Raw genomic sequence first — 19,088 nt, 5'->3', positions numbered from 1 at the left:
AAGTTTACAGTTAGCTGCTTAGCAAATGTACTTCCAGTGAACATTTCAAAATAAAAGCACGTCATGTTCAGATTTCTGGAGGCAATCTCACATCTTCAGATTCTACACTAAGAATAGATTTAAAATGACAACCATTTTGAAAAATCTGATTGGCAGTGATAATATAATCTGATAAATGATAATAATTTGGCTTCAGATTTGTTAAGATATGCACTTTGCAGGACAAAATGACAGTCATTTTGGACCAAATTAACACTTTTAATGGGCTCTATTTGGCAGACAACAACAATTTGAATGGGTCTCTCACCTATTTCATGTTCGACACTTAACTAGCTTTAAAATGACTCAATATGCATTGTGCGCTTTTTTTTTTTTTTTTTTTTTTTTTAAATAATTTTTAATAGAGTTTGTGTTTTATTCAGGAATAAATTTATTGCATTTGAATTTGTTACTATATCTGTGGTTGAATTGGTTTAAAGAAAAACAAAAACTGACAATAATATCACATATCCGCAATAATTTATGGGACAATATATTGCCTACTAAAATTTGATATCGCGACAGGCCTAACTATGTGTAAGGTTGCACACACATACTTTAACAAGTGAGAAGACATATTTCCTGTAACTATTGCACCTTTCTTAAATCTTTCCTATGACTGAAGATGTAATTTTGTGTATATTTTCCTTCCATCCTTTACAATTGTGCTGTTAATCAAAAGTTCCTTTATTATGCCTTCAAAATGTTTTTATATTAACCTTAGGTTAATATAATTGTTTTTAACTTAACCAAGGACCAGCATTTGTTACATTTGTTGCATTTTATTGCTGCTTTTGCAGTGCAGAGGTGTGTCCTCCAAATCAAGTGGTTGTGTGCAAATTTAAGAAAATTTGCAAGTTTCAAATAATTGCTGACTGGTCAACAGTGTATGACGTTCACATGCCAAACACCAATGTACATGCAGATCAGGTCTGTGTGCATGTCTCCTCTGCTTGCTGGCCTCCCCACTTTGAAAGTCTCAGTCTGCAGTCATAGACTCTAATGCATCTTTGTGGTCTCTGCCCTGTACGTCTTTAATGGAAAACAGCATTGGTAAGTAACTGAGTGACAATTTTATGAATTAATTTTTTTTTGTATTTGCAATAATGGGGCATGGATGTAATTGCTGTATTTCACCATTTGCAATAACAAATATTAGTAGCATACTTAATACCTAATGGCACACAGTACTGTTTTAGATAACAAAAATATTTTTACTCATACAGTATGTGTTTACTTATATTAACATAGGCTATATTATATTCAAGGATACCAAGTAACACTAATGAACAACATTACTATGGACAAATGGCAAAATAGCAACTTACAAATGAAACACTTTTTTTTTTTAATTGAATATCTATGTACGGTATTTACATGCAAAGAAAGAAAAATCATATTTACAGTTGTTTTATTCATGGAACATAAAAGATGTGTGCCTACTGAAAGACAACCAAACCAAAATGCATCAGAAATCTATGAGTAAGAAAATACTTTTTTGATTCCCTGTATTATGTCACCAAGTCATTATGCTGTTGTCTATGTAAGAAAGATCACTCCATGAGTTTATACACATCTGGAATGAGCATATACATATGCCATAGTTGAAAACTATCTACGAGCTCCAGCCTCACTGATTACACCAAAACCAACACAGCTCTATTGTGTTCTAAAACACTCACTGTAAGAAATAAAACAATTTGGTGGCAAATCAATATAACAATGCAAAATGCTAAACCCTAACCCGTTGCAACACATATTACCGATGTAGACGGTTTATTATATATATTGTATTCTAAATTCGATGTGGTAAAATTGTGTAACTGTAAACATATTGCCATGTTTAAAGGGTAGGTTGCCCTTCAAGCTACAGCAGTAGCCCAGGCTTTATCTAAACTCAATAAATTCCTCCTGATTTTTTTTTTTTTTTTTTTTAATATTGTTGTTAAACCTCCTCAAAATGAGTCATTTTTACGAAATAAATGGATTGCACTCCAGATGGGAGAACAATTTATCGCAGCAGTCAGCAGTTTCTGTTCTCTCTTCTAAGTGAGTAACAAGACGGTAGTAGGCACGTAACACACAGTTCTTATGCTGGGTTGAAGTAGGAAGTACACAATATACATAGTTTCAGTTACAAATACTGTGCTATGTGTCAGTATAAACTGCTAACTGCTTGATGGATTTTATGGCTTTGCATGTAATGTTGGTAAGGTCTTAGTAGGGATGAATATACTTTACATAGTTTTTACCAAATGAATAATTTTTTCAAAAAGTGTATATAAACTGACATACTTCTCTCTGCCTCAGGACAATTGCCAACCATGGACACAGATTATGACCAATATGCCGCCTTCTTGAGCCTTCTCAACATGAATGTGACGTATGACCCAAACTATGTGGTTAGTCATGACGTCAAAGTCTGTAATAAGTCAAAAGTCAATAATTTTGGCTCAGCATTCAACCCAATTTTCTATTATGTCAATTTCCTCCTGAGTTACCTTGGTAATGGGCTCGTCCTATACATCATCTACAAGTATGAGAAGCTCAACACGGTGACAAACATTTTCCTGCTCAATCTGGTCCTCTCCAACATCCTTTTTGCCACCAGTCTCCCATTTTGGGCAACATATCATCAGTCTGAATGGATTTTTGGAAACGTTTTGTGTAAGATGGTCAGCAGCGCCTACTTCATTGGGTTCTACAGCTCCATCCTTTTCCTCACACTCATGACATTCGACCGATACCTTGCAGTGGTGCATGCAGTGGCAGCTGCCAAGAGCAGAAGGAGAAGCTATGCCTTCATTTCTTCTATAGTGGTTTGGTGCATCAGTGTCATAGCCAGCATGAAAGAGTTGGTTTTCCAGAATGTGTGGGAAAGTCCTTTTAATGGACTGGTGTGTGAAGAGACGGGATATGCTGAAGCCACGATGGCATTTTGGCGTCTAGTCACCTATTATCAACAATTACTACTTTTCTTCCTCCTCCCTCTACTGATGGTGATCTACTGCTACATCTGCATTACTGTCCGCATTCTATCTACCCGAATGAAGGAAAAATGCCGTGCCATCAAGCTCATATTCATCATCATCTTTACCTTCTTCATCTGTTGGACCCCCTACAATATCGTCATCCTCCTTCTTGCCATAAACAGCCCCAGTCCAGAAGTTAACTGTGCTGACTCAGACAAGCTAGACTATGCATTGTTTGTGACCCAGAATATTGCCTACCTCTACTGTTGCATTAGTCCAGTGTTTTACACATTTCTGGGCAAAAAGTTTCAGAGTTACTTCAAAAGGATGCTTGCTAAGAGAATCCCTTGTTTGAGGAGGCACATAAGTCTCAGCAGCCAGAGCACAAGAACCACATCACAGAAGACACCACATTCTGATTATGAATACTAGATAAACCCACACGAGTATACGGAATATTGTAAATAGAAATTCAAAAGGAACAAGGTCCGAACATTTATGAAATGTGAAAATGGCTTTTGTAATTTCTCATGTGCTTTATTATTTTTTGTGTGTGTGGGATTTCTCATTGCTTTTCATGTTAAAGGTGACATATTGTGGAATTTCCACCAATTTTTCGCTTTAATTTCTGGTTGGAAAAATCCCTAAGCGTTTTGGAAGAAGCATTTTTCTGTGTTCAGGCCCATTATGTTAAAACTGACTTCATAAAGAGTAGACAATGTGGGCAATTCCTGGTTCTTTGACAGCAGACTGCCAAGCTGGTCAAGGCCGTCAAGCCAGAAAAATACAGTACATAAGTACATTTGTTATGGTTTAAAACAAAAGTTTGCAATCACTCTCACCAAATGTGCACATGAGATGGATGGCACCAATTGGTAAAGTCTTAAGTCATTGAATATGAGTCAAATAATCTCTTACGTCCATTTTTCTCCATGTTTCCTCTGTGTGCTATGGTATTATAAATTATGATGAAGACATGAGATGTCTATACTCATTTAGAAATGCTTGCCCTGATCGACAACAACCAATAAGAGAAAAGTGTAAAATTATTAGATATTTAAATTCATTGCTGTCAGCCACAAATTAATGAGAATTTGGATGTTCTAATCTAGAGGCAGGTAAAGGGGGCCAATGAAATTAAAAAGGGACATTCAAAAGTAATGCGGGGGAAAACGCAGTATGTCAACTTTAATTTCATTATATAGTTGTTATTCTTTCATTTTAAATTATGTTGGCTCAAGTATTGAGTATTGAGGCTTTTACCTGGACTGTTAAATTTAAGACTATACATACAGTACAGCATTAGAGGAAGAAAGTTAGGCAGCGGAAGTTTTTATTTGTTCTTTTTTTTTTTTTCATGTTTTTGTCTTGCATGGAGTTTTGAATACTAACTCTCTTGGCCTGTGGTGAAATATAAATTCATATTGTCATATATAACACATGTTTTAATCATTGTGATGATTTTGTGCTTAGCACATCAGGACTTTCACCTCCTCTATCTTGATGGTTGCACACCAAAAAGTTACTTTTTATACTGCTTTAATAAAGAACTGTGCTTGTCTTCTGTCTCTTTTTGGTTTTCACATTCTTCAACTAGGCATGTTAGTCCCATGAAAAACTTCACATTTTGCTCAAGCAAGAATCAGAGTGTGAATGAGTTACCTACACCAGTGACCATCAACTGTCAGCCAGTGAGACTTTGGTGGTCCACTGACAATTACGTCTGGTCCATCAGAGCACATTGATTAAACAATGGTTAACAATTCGGTATTTAACTTTCCTGATTATTGCTATATAATTTACCGTATCACCTGGGTCTTTCCTATGGAAAGGCCAGGTATATGTTGTTCCTCAACTTTAGCCTACTTATTCTTTATTATTCAATTTATTCTCCGCGTTTTTTCGGCCCGCCGCGCAGCCCGGACAGTAGCACCGATCGGCACCGTTCAAGTATTGGCACGACTGGAATTTTTGTGCGACGCAGGGAATTTTTCAAACATGCCTGAAAAATTTTCCATTCGCCCGTAAACGGCAATTTTCTGGGAAAAAAAAAAAAAAAGTTTCAAAATGTATCTAGTTTTACACTGATACTTTACAAGGCAATGAGGCAAATTTATTTGTTAAGCACAATTCACCAAAAATTCATTTAAATTTATTTACATCACGTAAAAATCCTACCCAAAAAAGTAAAATGATGCAAAAAAATCACATCAAATCATCAAGAAAGTTCAAAACAAAAGAGGAAATCGAAATAAAAAACCCCAAAATTGAATAAAGAGCAAAACTTGAAATCTGAAGTATATGCGCAATCATGAATACGCTGTGATAAACGGCATTTTCAGCTCAATACCGTAATTGCATTTTACTTAAATACAATAAAAGTTATTTGACATTAACTCTTGTAATATTAAGTGTACTACTAAAGTTGCAGCATACAGGGCAATGCCTCTCCTCTCCGCATACCATTTTGAACTCATTTAATTTCAGTCCTACTATCCTGATTTGAAATGGGTGCCAGTAAATGTCAGACAAGAATTTGTCCAGCCAAACACTGCATATTAGTTCACATTTTTTTCTTTTGGCTATCAAATTCATCGAGTCAGACACAGAATAAAAAGCAGGATGAAGCATCTATATCAGTATTTGTCAAATAGTGGGGCGTGCCCCCCAGGCGGGCGTAGAGCGATGCCCGGGGTGGTGCACGTGACCTCGGAGAACATACTTTTTTGACGTACTAAAATCAAGTGTAATTGCATATCCACTCAGCGGGTGGCAGAGGCGCATTTTTGAACCAAACGAGCACACAGCAAAGAGCACTGGCGATATCAAGAGCTCAGACAAGCAAATATGATGAAGCATATGTAGCGTTTGGCTTTGACTTTTAATAGTGGGAGACGAGGAAAGACCAGTCTGTTTACTGTGTCTAAAAATGTTTGCAGTGGAGGGCAGGAAGCCAAATCAATTAAGACGTCACTTAAAGACATTAGACCAAAGGTGGGCAAACTATTCCACAAAGGGCCGCGGTGGTTCCAGGTCTTTGTTCAAACCCATAATAAGGACAGTCTTTCACCAATGTGGTTTGTTACAAGTGCAATCACTTGATTGCAGTCAGGTGCTTCTTGTTTCCGCTGAAACCTCATTGGTTTAACTGTCTGCGCTGAATCAGTTGGAACAAAGACCAGGGCCCACTGCGGCCCTCTTGGACCTGTTTGCCCACCCCTGCATTAGACGCTAATCACATTGATAAGCCGCTTGATTTTTTTTTTCAGCGAAAACGTGCCAAATATTGCCAACAATCATCCCGCTTGGTCAACGTTACATCCGTAAACTGGCAAGCACTGTTAGCATTATATAAGGTGGCATACCAAGTTGCTCAGTGCAAAATAACCCCACACCATAGCAAAAGAGCTGATACTGAATAAAAATTGTCCCTCTGTCCAATGACACTGTTGTTTTTGTTCTATTAATTTTCGTTTTTTCAGTCAAGTTGTTTGACGTGTTGTACTCATTAGTTAATGTTGCTAATCAATTTGAATTTTGTTTTTTTTGTTTTTATTTTTTTAATTAAATTTTATTTTTCAGTATCAAATGGTCAAAAATTATTTAGTAAGTATTTTTACGGTTTGGGTGTGACCTTTTTTTTATTCGGGCAAAGTGATGCGCTTTAAGTCTTTTCTGTTATAAACAAAGCAATGTTAATAAAGTTATACTTTATTGTAAGTTGATCTATATTACTTTTTTTCTTTAATATGAAAAAGGACACAATGTTATGCAGAGGGGTACTTAAAATAATTTTATCGACAAATGATACTGTTACAGTGGCGGCAGAGAGTTGTAGAGATAGAAGATAATTGAGAAGCACTGGTCTATATAAAGCATGGCGGTCACGGGCGTGGCCAGAGGTGCGCAATGATGCAGTCTAATTATAATTTTGTGTGGTCATGGACATCCATACTCAACTTTAAAGTACAGTTTTTTTTCTTTGTTTATTTTTAAAATGACATTCAAGATTATATCTTGTTCAATACTAATGTTACAAAATGAGATTTAAAAAACAAAAAACAAAAACATCAATTGTCAGTTTTGATGTGAAGGAATTCATATTTTCGTCAGTCAACTCAGATCACAACTTCAAGTTTACAAGTTTGGATGTGATTCTTTTGTTTGTAAAATGTTACTTTACGTAACCTGCACTTTCCTGAGCCTGCATGAAAGGTGATAGAATATATTGCACTTGTATGATGACTGACTTTTATCAAGTGAGAAATCTGATTTCCTGTAACTGTGGCACTTTTCTCTATTTTTTTCTCATGACTGAACAGGTAATTTTGAACCTGTTTGCTTTTCTGTCCTTTACATTTGCGTTCACCCTTAATCCAGGTTTTGCTTGCTTTATATTGAGTATTAATTTGGTTTGATTATCAACCTAAGATGCAAATAAGAGTGAACACAAGCTAAGCACTTGTATGATGTTACTGTTGTTGTTTTAAAGGTGTATAGTCATTTTTTTTTTAAAAAAAAGCTGGATATGTTATCTGTTTGCATTTGTTTAAAAAAAAAAAAAAAAGAAACTGGATGGAGGTTTGTTTCAAAATAATTTACACAAATATATCCATGATTCACAAATGCAAGTGATGTGAAAAAAATATAGTTAAGGAACGAAGCAATTGATCATGAATCAATCCGTTTTTTTGTTAATTATTTTAGTACTGAGTACCCAATTTTACAGTTTCCTTTATATACTCTAAATGAATTTCTCATATGTTTTTCAGATATACAAATGGGTACTATCAAATTAGAAACCAAATATATACACTGCTGGCCAAAAGTATTGGAACCCTGCAATTCTGTCAGATAATGCTCTATTTCTCTCAGAAAATGATTGCAATTACAAATGCTTTGGTAGTAATATCTTCATATTTTTTGCTTGCAATGAAAAAACACAAAAGAGGATGGGGGGAAAAATCATCATTTTAAACAAAACTCTCAAAGTGGGCCAGACAAAAGTATTGGCACCCTTTGAAAAATCATGTGATGCTTCTCTAATTTGTGTAATTAACAGCACCTGTTACTTACCTGTGGCACATAACAGGTGGTGGCAATAACTAAATCACACGTGCAGCCAGTTAAAATGGATTAAAATTGACTCAACCTCTGTCCTGTGTCCTAGTGTGTACCATATTGAGCATGGAGAAAAGAATTAAGGCCCAAAAACTGTCTGAGGACTTGAGAAGCAAAATTGCGAGGAAGCACGGGCAATCTCAAGGCTACAAGTCCATCTCAAAAGACCTGAATGTTCCTGTGTCTACTGTGCGCAGTGTCATCAATAAGTGTAAAGCCCATGGCATTGTGGCTAACCTCCCCAGATGTGGACGGAAAGGAAAAATTGATGAGAGATTTCAACGAAAGATTGTGCGGATGGTGGATAAAGAACCTCGACTAACATCCAAACAAGTTCAAGCTGTCCTGCAGTCCGAGGGTACAACAGTGTCAAACAGTACTATCCGTCGGTGTCTGAATGATAAGGGACTCTATGGTAGGATGCCCAGGAAGACACCTGATCTTAATTGTAGTTGTCAGCCCAAAATCTTCTAAATATATATTAAATGCATCTTACCAGATATAAAATGACTACTACATAGTCTGTGGTGATCGTTTGGTGCCCAGATTTCTTGTCGAATTACAGCAGTCCATCTCGCTCTCATCTTCGGGTCTCTCAGAATACGGTAGAACCTCAAGTCTCTCCGTCTATCTTCTCTGTTACAGCAACCAACCGCCACACACGCCTACACCATTTTGATTATTAATATTAACGAGCAGAAAAACACGCCGTAATAGGAGGCATGTACGTAGCGGTAATGTGTAAACATGACGAGCTGACACACAATATGGCGGCTCCAGTCAGGGGGGCGGAGTTGTGACGTCATGTGATTGGGGTCTATACACAGGCGGCAATCTTGTCCATCAACTGGATGACGCGCTGGCACACCGGGTGCACCAATAAGAACCTCGCGTTGATGTGTCAATCACGGTGCCACCGCCAGACCCCGGTGACGCTACAATATTCTGACAGAAGAGCCAACGACGTCATGCATTAAGAGAGACAATAGCTAATTAATATGCTAACTCGCCACCCTGTGGTCTGGGGTGTGAATTGCAACCTGTCAAAATGACGGACGGACTTCAGTTTTTTCCTCCACCGTTTTAAAAAACCGGTCAACGACGGAAAATATCCGGTTAACGCGACCCCTGGATCTTAGAGACCTGGAGCAGTTCGCAAGAAAAATGGTCTAAAATTTCAGCAGAGCATTGTAAGAAACTCATTGATGGACACGGGATGCGGTTGTTCGCAGTTATTTTGTCTAAAGGTTGTGCTACCAAGTATTAGGCTAAGGGTGCCAATACTTTTGACCAGACCATTTTTGGAGTTTTGTGTGAAATGATAATGATTCATTTTTTCTCTAGTCTTGTTTGTGTTTTTTCATTGCAATGAAAATAATTGAAGATATCACTACCAAAGCATTTGTAATTGCACTCATTTTCTGGGAGAAATTGAGCAGTATCTGACAGAATTGCAGGTGTGCCAATACCTTTGGCCAGCAGTGTATTGGGATTGTGGTCCCTGACGCACTGATTAGTCAGTTAATAATAAATTAACTCCTGTAGTAGTTTAGACAGAAATGTTGACTCCATTGAGAGTTGTTATCTTCATGAATGCAGGGGCTTTTTTTTTTCCATCACTTACAACCTTGGAGAACGGCTAGAGAGTGTTTTCAAGGAACTCCATTATGCTCCAGAAAAAAGTATACAACAATGACAACCATCAATTCTGGTGAGTCATTCCAGAGTTGCAGGATGTTTTTCCTTCAAAATTCTTGCAAAATAAAGCCTTCACCTCTCTTTATTTCTACATATTAATCAATAATAAGCGATAAAATAGCAAGGGCTTGATCTGCTAATTTTACTATCTGTATTAAGTTTAGGAGGGCTATCACCATCAATGCCACTTAAATAGGATTATTCACTGACAGCACAGAACAAATTCGCCTGATTTCAACCCCATTGACCTGAACTGTGCAAAAAGCTGATCACTCCAGTTTGATGCTATAGTTAATGCAAAAGGAAGCCCAGTACAAGTACTAAGGGCATATAATTCTTTCATATTTTTCAGAACCCCAACATGTCTGTTTTTTATCCTGCATTCATCTTTAAAATTTAAACAAATGAAGGCTTTTTTATTTATTTACTGTATTTGACTTTGTGTATGGTGAAGCAAGTTTCACTTTTTTGAAACGACTTATTGAATAAATGGCCTTTCCGTCTTTTTTTATTCTGCACATAGTTGTATAAATTATCTTTTTGCATTTTTTTTTTTTTTTCTATTAAATGCTGACAGGTCAAAATTTTTAAGTGATGATGACACGACACACACCAGGCAGAAATTTACATGAGCACATTACGTCTGTGTCCACGTCTTCTAGAATTACTGGCTTCCCTACTTTCAAAGTCTCCATCTGCAGTCACTGACTCAAGTGCTTCCTTGTTGTCTCCGTGCTTGAATGCCTGACATGGAAAGCAGCACTGGTAAGTAAAAGAGTTGGTAGGAATTTTCTCATTAAGTTTTAAATTCAAGAGTCGAGGGTTTCTTTATTTGTCATTCGACAAGTGCAAATAACTGTTGTCTTCATATCATATATAAAATGATCATTAACCGTTTTTTCCCCCCCAAAATGTACTTAATGCGTAAGTAACCATTAAACACAATACAACTAGTATTTAATTGTCTGTCTGTATAAATGTTAACAATAGACTAATTTCCTGGATTCTGTTGTGTGCGTATTTCCTTGAAGGATACTATGAGACGCAATAGTGACGTTCAGCAAACCCAATGGAAACATTCTTTCATATATGGTAAATGGGACTGCATACTAATTGGTTCACATTACAACTGCTTCACAGCGGGAACATGATCGTGATGTACCAGTCACTATATGTGATGCGTAAAACAATCAACGCAAAACCTTGCAGCAGAAAACTGTGACGGGAATGAGGAGGTTTTTTGTTTTGTTTGGATTGACTTCATTTTGTCACTAAGTCAGCATGATTTTATATTTGTATAGATAATTTATAACAATATTAGCATTTGCTCTACATAATATATACAAATATGTAATCATTTTTTGGAGTTTGCATACGAGTGAACAGTTGTCAGGTTTCTTGTAAATGTGAGGTTTAAGGTTGATTGTTGTGTTGTCTACTGGGAATAAGCTAACATTGGCCAGGTTTTCTGTAAAATGTAAATAAATTTAATTGAAATAATGCCTCCTGGCAATTGATTATTAACAAACAGTAGCTTTTTACTTCTTTTGTTATAACTCACAAGAATGAGTCAACACTACTATTGCGCACCAGATGGTCAGTCTGAACTTTCAGTTCTCTTTTTGAGTGAGTAACAATGGGATACCGGCACTAGTAACACACAATTCTCATAAAATGCATCATTATTTTGAAATCAAACTCAACAGTGAAATATTCATGATGAATCATGATGATGGAGGTACTATACAGGTAAACTAGAATTTGGGAAAAAAGAAAAAAGAAAAAGAAGGCAATTCCTGGAGAAATCGCATGGAGATGCTTTTTTCCTCTTTCTAGTGGGTCATTTCCTGTAGATCTTAATTGTCACTTACTTTTTAACTCATTGTCTGCCATTGGCGGTGGCAAGACGTCCAATTCATTTCACTGGGAGAAGCAAATGAACGAACGGTTAATGAGTGCTCTACAAAGACTAAGAGTAATGGTGGTTTTTGTGGTTTTTCCAGGGTTTTGTTTGTGTTTTTTTCCATGTTTTTGCAAAAAAAAAAAAAAAAAAACAAAGAAAAACATTTTGCGTTTTTTTCTTCTTCTAGATTTTGTGGGTTTTGGGCTGTTTTCACAGGATTTGACCTTTTCCATGATTTCCAATTTTTTTCCCAATTTTGCGGTTATTCAGTTTTCAAGATTTTTTTGTGATTTTTGCAGGAGACGGGTTGCATTGATTTTAGGTCATTTCTTGGTTATTTCCTGGTCATTTGTCACTTTCTATGGATTTTGGGGCTTTTTTCAAGGCATTTTCTATTAATATCAGGTAATTTTTCCTATTGGAAATGAATGGGGCCATTGGAAAAAAATGGGGATGTTATTTTTTTTTTTTTTTGGTAGAATCGTTTGACAAAATCTGTGTACAACTTTTGTGCCCCTTGATTTCCTGACTTTTTATGTGTAAATTATGTGAATCGGATATAAAATATAGGAAAAGGTACATTTTGAAATTTTTAATTTTTAAAATGTTTTTACCATTGGAAACGAAAGGAGCTTTTTTTTTTGTGAGAGGCAAAATCGAAATTGAGCCTGTATCATGTAATTTTTGGAATGTTTCGACTTTTGAAGTTGGAACTGTGAAAATCGGTCAAGTGCCGTGTGGTGAAAAAGTGGATGGGGGAAAAAAATACAAATATTACATGTTTGGAGCTTTTCTTTCCAAAGTATCCGCACAATAATAGTTCATATACTTCATTTCAGTTACAAATTTGCATTAGTAATTTGAAATTGTTCATGGCTGTGGTCTGAATCTTTAATGCGTTTCATCGTTTATAACACTTAAATGGAATGGTGACATAGTATCAACATTAACTGACAAAATAACATCAATGGTACAATCTTATCAGATACATGTTGTGCTACATTTACTATATAGCATGTATTTTCATCAAGTATATTTCTTTAACAAATGGATATCCACTTATATACTTATCAAACATCTTTGTGTTTCAGGACAATCGCCAACCATGGACATAATTGATGAGAATTTTTTCGATTTCTTGGAGATTTTTAAAATGAATGTGACATATGACCCAAGATCTGTGGTTGGTACAGATGAAATACTCTGTAATAAGTCAAATGTCAATAAGTTTGGCTCTGCTTTCAACCCAGCTTTCTTCTATGTCAATTTCCTTCTGAGTTACCTTGGTAATGGGCTCGTCCTATACATCATCTACAAGTATGAGAAGCTCAACACGGTGACAAACATTTTTCTGCTCAATCTGGTCCTCTCCAACATCCTTTTTGCCACCAGTCTTCCATTTTGGGCAAAATATCATCAGTCTGAATGGATTTTTGGAAATGTTTTGTGCAAAATGGTCAGCAGCGCCTACTTCATTGGTTTCTACAGCTCCATCCTTTTCCTCACACTCATGACATTTGACCGATACCTTGCAGTGGTGCATGCAGTGGCAGCTTCCAAGAGCAGAAAGAGGAGCTATGCCTTCATTTCTTCTGCAGTGGTTTGGTGCATCAGTATTATAGCCAGCATGAAAGAGCTGGTTCTCCAGAATGTGTGGAAGCCTCCACTCAACGGGCTGGTGTGTGAGGAGTCGGGATACCCTGAATTTACAATGGCATTCTGGCGTCTGGTCACTTACTATCAACAAGTTTTGGTTTTCTTCCTCCTCCCTCTGCTCATGGTGACTTATTGCTACACTAGCATCACTATCCGCATCCTATCCACACGAATGAAGGACAAATTTCGTGCCATCAAACTGATATTCGTCATCATTTTCACCTTCTTCATCTGTTGGACCCCGTACAATATCGTCATCCTCCTTCACGCCATACAGAGCTCCAGTTCGGAGGTTGATTGTGCATACTCTGACAAGCTAGACTATGCATTGTTTGTGACCAGAAATATAGCCTACCTCTACTGTTGCATTAGTCCAGTGTTTTACACATTTGTGGGTAAAAAGTTCCAGAGTCACTTCAAAAGGCTACTTGTTAAGAAAATCCCTTGTTTGGGGAGGCACATAAGTCTTAACAGCCAAAGCACAAGATCCACATCACAGAACTGAAAAATATGAATTGATATTGCAGTGGTTAATAATAATGCATAGATTCTTTTTTGTTCATCAAATTTGATTAATCTCTATAAACCTATTGAGCAGGTTCCCATTAGACGATGACTATCCATTGCTGAATCAGTAAAATGGCACGCTGTATGAATTTGAGTCAGAACTTCATGGTGAAATCATGTTGAAACAACATAAGTATTAGCTTTAAGTATTGTACACACAATTTAAGGATGATGTAGAATTTATAAAGATGACCTACTGCAGAATTTTAAGACACACACATACACACTAACTATTTAATGCAAAATTCAAGTCTGACTTCAATGCCATTTGTCATCCATTGTGATTTAATTGCATTTGCTTTTGTAAGTCAAACCACTCTGCACGAGGCCAGATGACAATGACATCTGGTCACTGTCGGTGACAATGTGACATCAAACTGCACTTAAATGTGCAAGTACAGTACCTGCCCACTTCAGTGCTTTCTTCACGGCCCATTTCGTGAAGATGGACTATAGAATGTGTGCATATCCTGGTTCTCTGACAGAGTGTTGTCGAGTCACACCAAGCCATCCAAATGTATACTTGTGCAATTGCTGTGGTTTATTGAAATGGTGTACTTTTGCCACACGACCTGTACCTGTCTTTACTCTTATTTTTCCATGGCTCCTGTAGAGACACCGTGTGCAGGGGTAAATGCCGTTCAGTGCTGCAAACCTGCAAAGAAAACCAGCATATCCTGGTTTTTATACTCGCCAAACCAGACGCAATCCAGCAATGTTCTGATAGCTGGACCAGTTGCAAAACACATCAAATCCAGCAAGGTTCTGATGGATTTGTCATGTTTTGTGATTTGTTTTGCTGGAACAGGAAACTGAAACTTTCTTAGCAGGCTAGGCCAGCAGAGGAGTCATTGCTAAACCCAAAAACTCACATTGCAAGGGTATAGGTTCGGTCTCAACATTGGTATGGACAATATAACAACATAACCTGCATGTACACTTTTTGCTGAGGGCAAGACATTAATAAGACCAAACAAATTGGGTAAACGGGGGTCAGGGCTACATTTCTCACAAATATGAACATAATTAATTGATAGGCTAAATGATCAATGCAAAAATCTGTATTGACTATGGGTGTAACGGTACACAAAAATCTCGGTTCGGTACGTACCTCGGTTTTGAGGTACGGTTGGGTTCATTTTCGGTACAGTAAGAAAACAAAATGCAAAATATAAATGTGCTATTTGTTTGTTACACACCTTTGTGCTTTCAACAATAGGAACATTAGACTATACAAAGCTAGAATTCTGCTCAAAAAGGTAGCAGGTATTTATAGATAATTCAACAACAATTTGCCTTTCAGACCCCGCGTATTGGTCAGAAAGAAAGAAAAAAGAAGTCCTGTGCTAAAGAGAAAAGCAATCCCAATGACAAAGATTTTAACATGCATTTTACAAATGAAACGCCTCAATGAATCATTTTTTTCATATGAATGGTTTTCAAAAGCTTTATTGGTGCATTTTCTCAAGTTAAAGTGCCACACAGAAATTAATAAATTCAAATGTGTAAGCAGGATCTGTGAATTATTCTTATTAATTACAGGTGTTTTAGCTCATTTCAATTTATTTTATTTAAATTGGCTATTATTTATGTTATTATGTGTTTATATTTTACAAATGTGATGTAGTATTCATTTATATTGTATATTTTATGTTGTATAACTTTAGTTCCTATGTGAATATTAGTTCCTACTTGTTTTGTTGTGGTAGGAGTGTTTTGTATTGAACATGGGGCCGTGTTGGTTATTATTATAGCAGAGAACAACCAGTTCAGGGTGTCCCCTGCCTACTGCCCGTAGTTAGCTGGGATAGGCTCCAGCACCTCCGTGACCCTCGTGAGGAAAAGCGGCATGGAAAATGGATGGATGGATGGATGGATGGATGGATGGATGGAAGACGGCAGTAAATCAACAAAGACAAGTCAACTGTGCCCCGATCTACCACTCAAGAGATTTGACGGACTCAAAAAGTGGATTACGATTGCATATTAGTTTGAAAATCGATCGGATCCACCGTATTTTTACACGAGTGACTTCCGATCTGCCCGATCGTAGCTACCGGCAGTAGTATTGACGCAGGAGGGTCGCGTCTCACGTCAAATAATAAACTCTGCCGTTCTTTTTGCGTGCGTCGTGTTGAGCTGCTTCTGGGACGCGTCTAACACGCGGCCGCACTGCGACTGGTGTGCATTGGCCAATTGACTTAAACGCCCGCGTTTCAGTGCGTTGTCGTGGCAGCCACGTTGTCGCGCCTTTGACATTTCTGGGTTTTATACTGTCCTACCGTGTTGGTCCTCATTATAGTAGAGAAGACGGAGTAAATATAATCTACACAAAGAAACTGTAACCCGATCGACTCACAGCCTCGAAAAGTAAGGGTTACATTACGTCAGAAACTCGTTCGGTACGCCTCCGTTCCGAACCAAGCACCACATACCGAAACGGTTCAATACAAATACATGTACCGTTACACCCTTAGTATTGACTTATACGAACTTTCATGTGCATTGGTTCAGGTGACACACTGTTCGTTTGAAACCTTTGTTTTCATAAACTGCAAAAGAATCATTTTGAAAACTTCCAGAATATTTTGGGGGATTTTATTAGCATATTTAAATTGCAATATTTGAACATAAATTATATTAACATGCAGAGCAAATACAAACTTGCTAATAATGTCTTAACTCCCCAGGAATGCAAAAAAAAAAAAAAAAAACATTTGTCTTAAGACCACTCAACATTGTCTGTCTAAATAAATAAATTAAATAATTGAAGAAAAAAACAACTTCTTAGTCAGGGCATAACAAAAATAAAAATGGAACCTTCCTTCAAGTAAAACACTACTGCTTTTGTCCACAAGCACAGCTAAACTCAAGAAAAAATTATAACATTTTACCTCGATTACGACTAATGTATGATTTTCTGAAAACAATGTCTACATAGGCTGCAAATAAAAATATTATAAAATTAATACTGTAGACAATAAATATTTTTTAAATAAATGTATGCAATGCAAGTCATCAACCAAAAAATGGACTGGCACATTCAGCAAGTGAAAAGGGGTAAATGATAATGGTAGGGTCAATTCTATACTTACAACCAAGGGCATAGGTTTGCATAGGGACGGTAGGGACAAAACACTACCAACTTTTCAGGATGCTCAAATTGTCTGCACCAACTTTTAAGCAACCTCATTTGCATTACCGTATATAATGTGTTCAGTTATATAAATAATTTAGATTGTGTTCCCATATGTTGTAACGATAGAATTGACCTTACCATTATTAAGTGAATTATTTTCATTATTTTCAGACTTACATTTACCCCTTTTTCACTTGCTGAATGAGCCAGCCCATGTTTTTTTTTTCCTCAAATGCACGTTTGATTGGTTGCTGCCAAGAACAAATGGTATGATTTACTAAAAATTGGAAGAATCATACTCATTAATCTGTTAACTAGCCTTTAAAACTCAAAACAAGATGAAGAAAATTATTCGACTACGTTTGAGAAAAATTATCAGATTAAGATGTTATACTGTAAATTTGCCGTGTGAAAGTTAGATTAAGTCAATACAGATTTATTTTTTGCAATAATCATTTAGCCTATCAATTAATTTGGTTCTTATTAGTGAGAAATGTAGCCCTGACCGCCGTTCACCCAGTCTGTTTGGTCTTATTAATGTCCCGTCCCCAGCAAAAAGTACACATTCAGGTTGTGCTGTTCTATCGTCCCTACCAATATTGAGACCAAACCTACGCCCTTACATACAACATACGTATGGGAAGACAATCTAAATTACCTATGGCGGAAAACACTCAGGTGACTTGAAGTTCCCCTCTGAGACCCCCAATTTGGCCAAATTTCAAAATTTTTCGATATGCATGTGTGATACATCATTGGAAAGCTTAAAATCTCAATTTTCTGGGGGAAGAAATTTTTTTTAACAGAAGGGCATTTAAAAAAAAACCAGCAAAACCATATCTGGAGGTGAAAGCACGCGAGAGCAGAATTACAGATGCCATGACTTTGACGAGATATTATCGCGTACTTACCTTGTTTTGATCCAAAAACTCCATGTAGCATGTTTTATTGAGTGTCAAGACACAGCTGTGAATGGCCACAGCTGGATTGTTTGTGGATTTTATGGGTGAAACATGGTAATATAACAAGGGTTGTGATGCAGAAATCGCAGACATCAAGAAGTGGTTGAGATTTTCTTTTTTATATATTTGCCCTTTTAAACGTTTAAAAAAAAAAAAAAAAGTTTAAAATATTTTTCTTTGTTTGGATCGATTATTTATCATATCATATTATTTAACATATCGGAGAAAATGCGACAGTAACAAAAAAAAAAAAAAAAAAAAAAAAAAAATTACCATTAAGCGATAGTTATGAGGTAGATATCTGACTTTTTTTACAGACGCCATTTTTTTCATTGTGACATAATTTGTTTAAAAGTCTAAAATATGTGAGTGAATAAATTTTTAAAGTCGTTTTTTTTTTTTTTTAAACGAAATATGAGATCAACTAATGATTCTAAGCTAAAAACGACAGACATTTTGAATAATAAATATAATTAATTACCTTCGTTTTATGGCTGGGTTGAAACAAAAGCGGTTGCGCGACGACTTTAAATGGGGGTTTTCAGGGTAAAATGGACAAATTAAAATTAGTTCGGGATCTTAATGCGCCATGAATCTGCTATGGCAGCATATAGACATATTGTTCTATCAAACACAACAGTTGTTTTGGCTTAAAATACAGCAGTTTCTTTTAAAGAGGAGTGCAAGAGTAGAAACTGCTTTTTCAGTCTTGTCTGTGTTTTACGCCCTATATAACTGAACTCATTATACGTATAATGCAAATAAGGTTGCTTAAGAGTTGGTGGGGACAATTTGAGCATCCTGAAAAGTTGGTAGTGTTATGTCACTACCGTTCCTATGCAAACCTACACCCTTGTCACATTGGCTTGCCAGCAGCTAATAAATTGTAATTAACACACCCAAAAAACTACATAAAAGTTCAATATTGGATTTATAACGTTCTTACAATAAAGCCGCAGGCTTGCAACCTAATGATGCTTGCCTGATATTCCCAAGGGGCCACCAGTGGACCCTTCTGTTCCCCCCTCACG

General features: G+C 36.6%; 2 protein-coding genes across 2 annotated transcripts; both read left to right on the top strand.

The window, feature by feature from the left end:
• The first annotated feature begins 947 nt into the window (after nucleotides 1-947).
• Nucleotides 948-4,558, top strand: LOC130930035 (C-C chemokine receptor type 5-like). Its single transcript, XM_057857703.1, has 2 exons — nucleotides 948-1,092; nucleotides 2,350-4,558. The coding sequence occupies exons 1-2, from the start codon at nucleotides 1,077-1,079 to the stop codon at nucleotides 3,441-3,443; spliced, it is 1,110 nt and encodes a 369-aa protein (XP_057713686.1). The 5' UTR covers nucleotides 948-1,076; the 3' UTR covers nucleotides 3,444-4,558.
• Nucleotides 4,559-10,474: 5,916 nt separating this feature from the next.
• LOC130929885 (C-C chemokine receptor type 3-like) lies at nucleotides 10,475-15,469 on the top strand. The gene is made up of 2 exons (XM_057857505.1): nucleotides 10,475-10,595; nucleotides 12,825-15,469. The coding sequence occupies exons 1-2, from the start codon at nucleotides 10,571-10,573 to the stop codon at nucleotides 13,892-13,894; spliced, it is 1,095 nt and encodes a 364-aa protein (XP_057713488.1). The 5' UTR covers nucleotides 10,475-10,570; the 3' UTR covers nucleotides 13,895-15,469.
• The last annotated feature ends 3,619 nt before the right edge of the window (nucleotides 15,470-19,088 follow it).

The sequence above is a fragment of the Corythoichthys intestinalis genome, chromosome 14 (genome assembly GCF_030265065.1).
Source record: "Corythoichthys intestinalis isolate RoL2023-P3 chromosome 14, ASM3026506v1, whole genome shotgun sequence".
Taxonomy (NCBI): Eukaryota; Metazoa; Chordata; class Actinopteri; order Syngnathiformes; family Syngnathidae; genus Corythoichthys; species Corythoichthys intestinalis.
This window is presented reverse-complemented; position numbering and strand designations above follow the sequence as displayed.

Bases quoted from the DNA above. Each gene is read 5' to 3' on its own strand.
- LOC130929885 (XM_057857505.1), top strand. From the start codon at position 10,571: ATGCCTGACATGGAAAGCAGCACTG. The intron at 10,596-12,824 runs GTAAGTAAAAGA...TTTGTGTTTCAG, and splicing joins TGACATGGAAAGCAGCACTG to GACAATCGCCAACCATGGAC.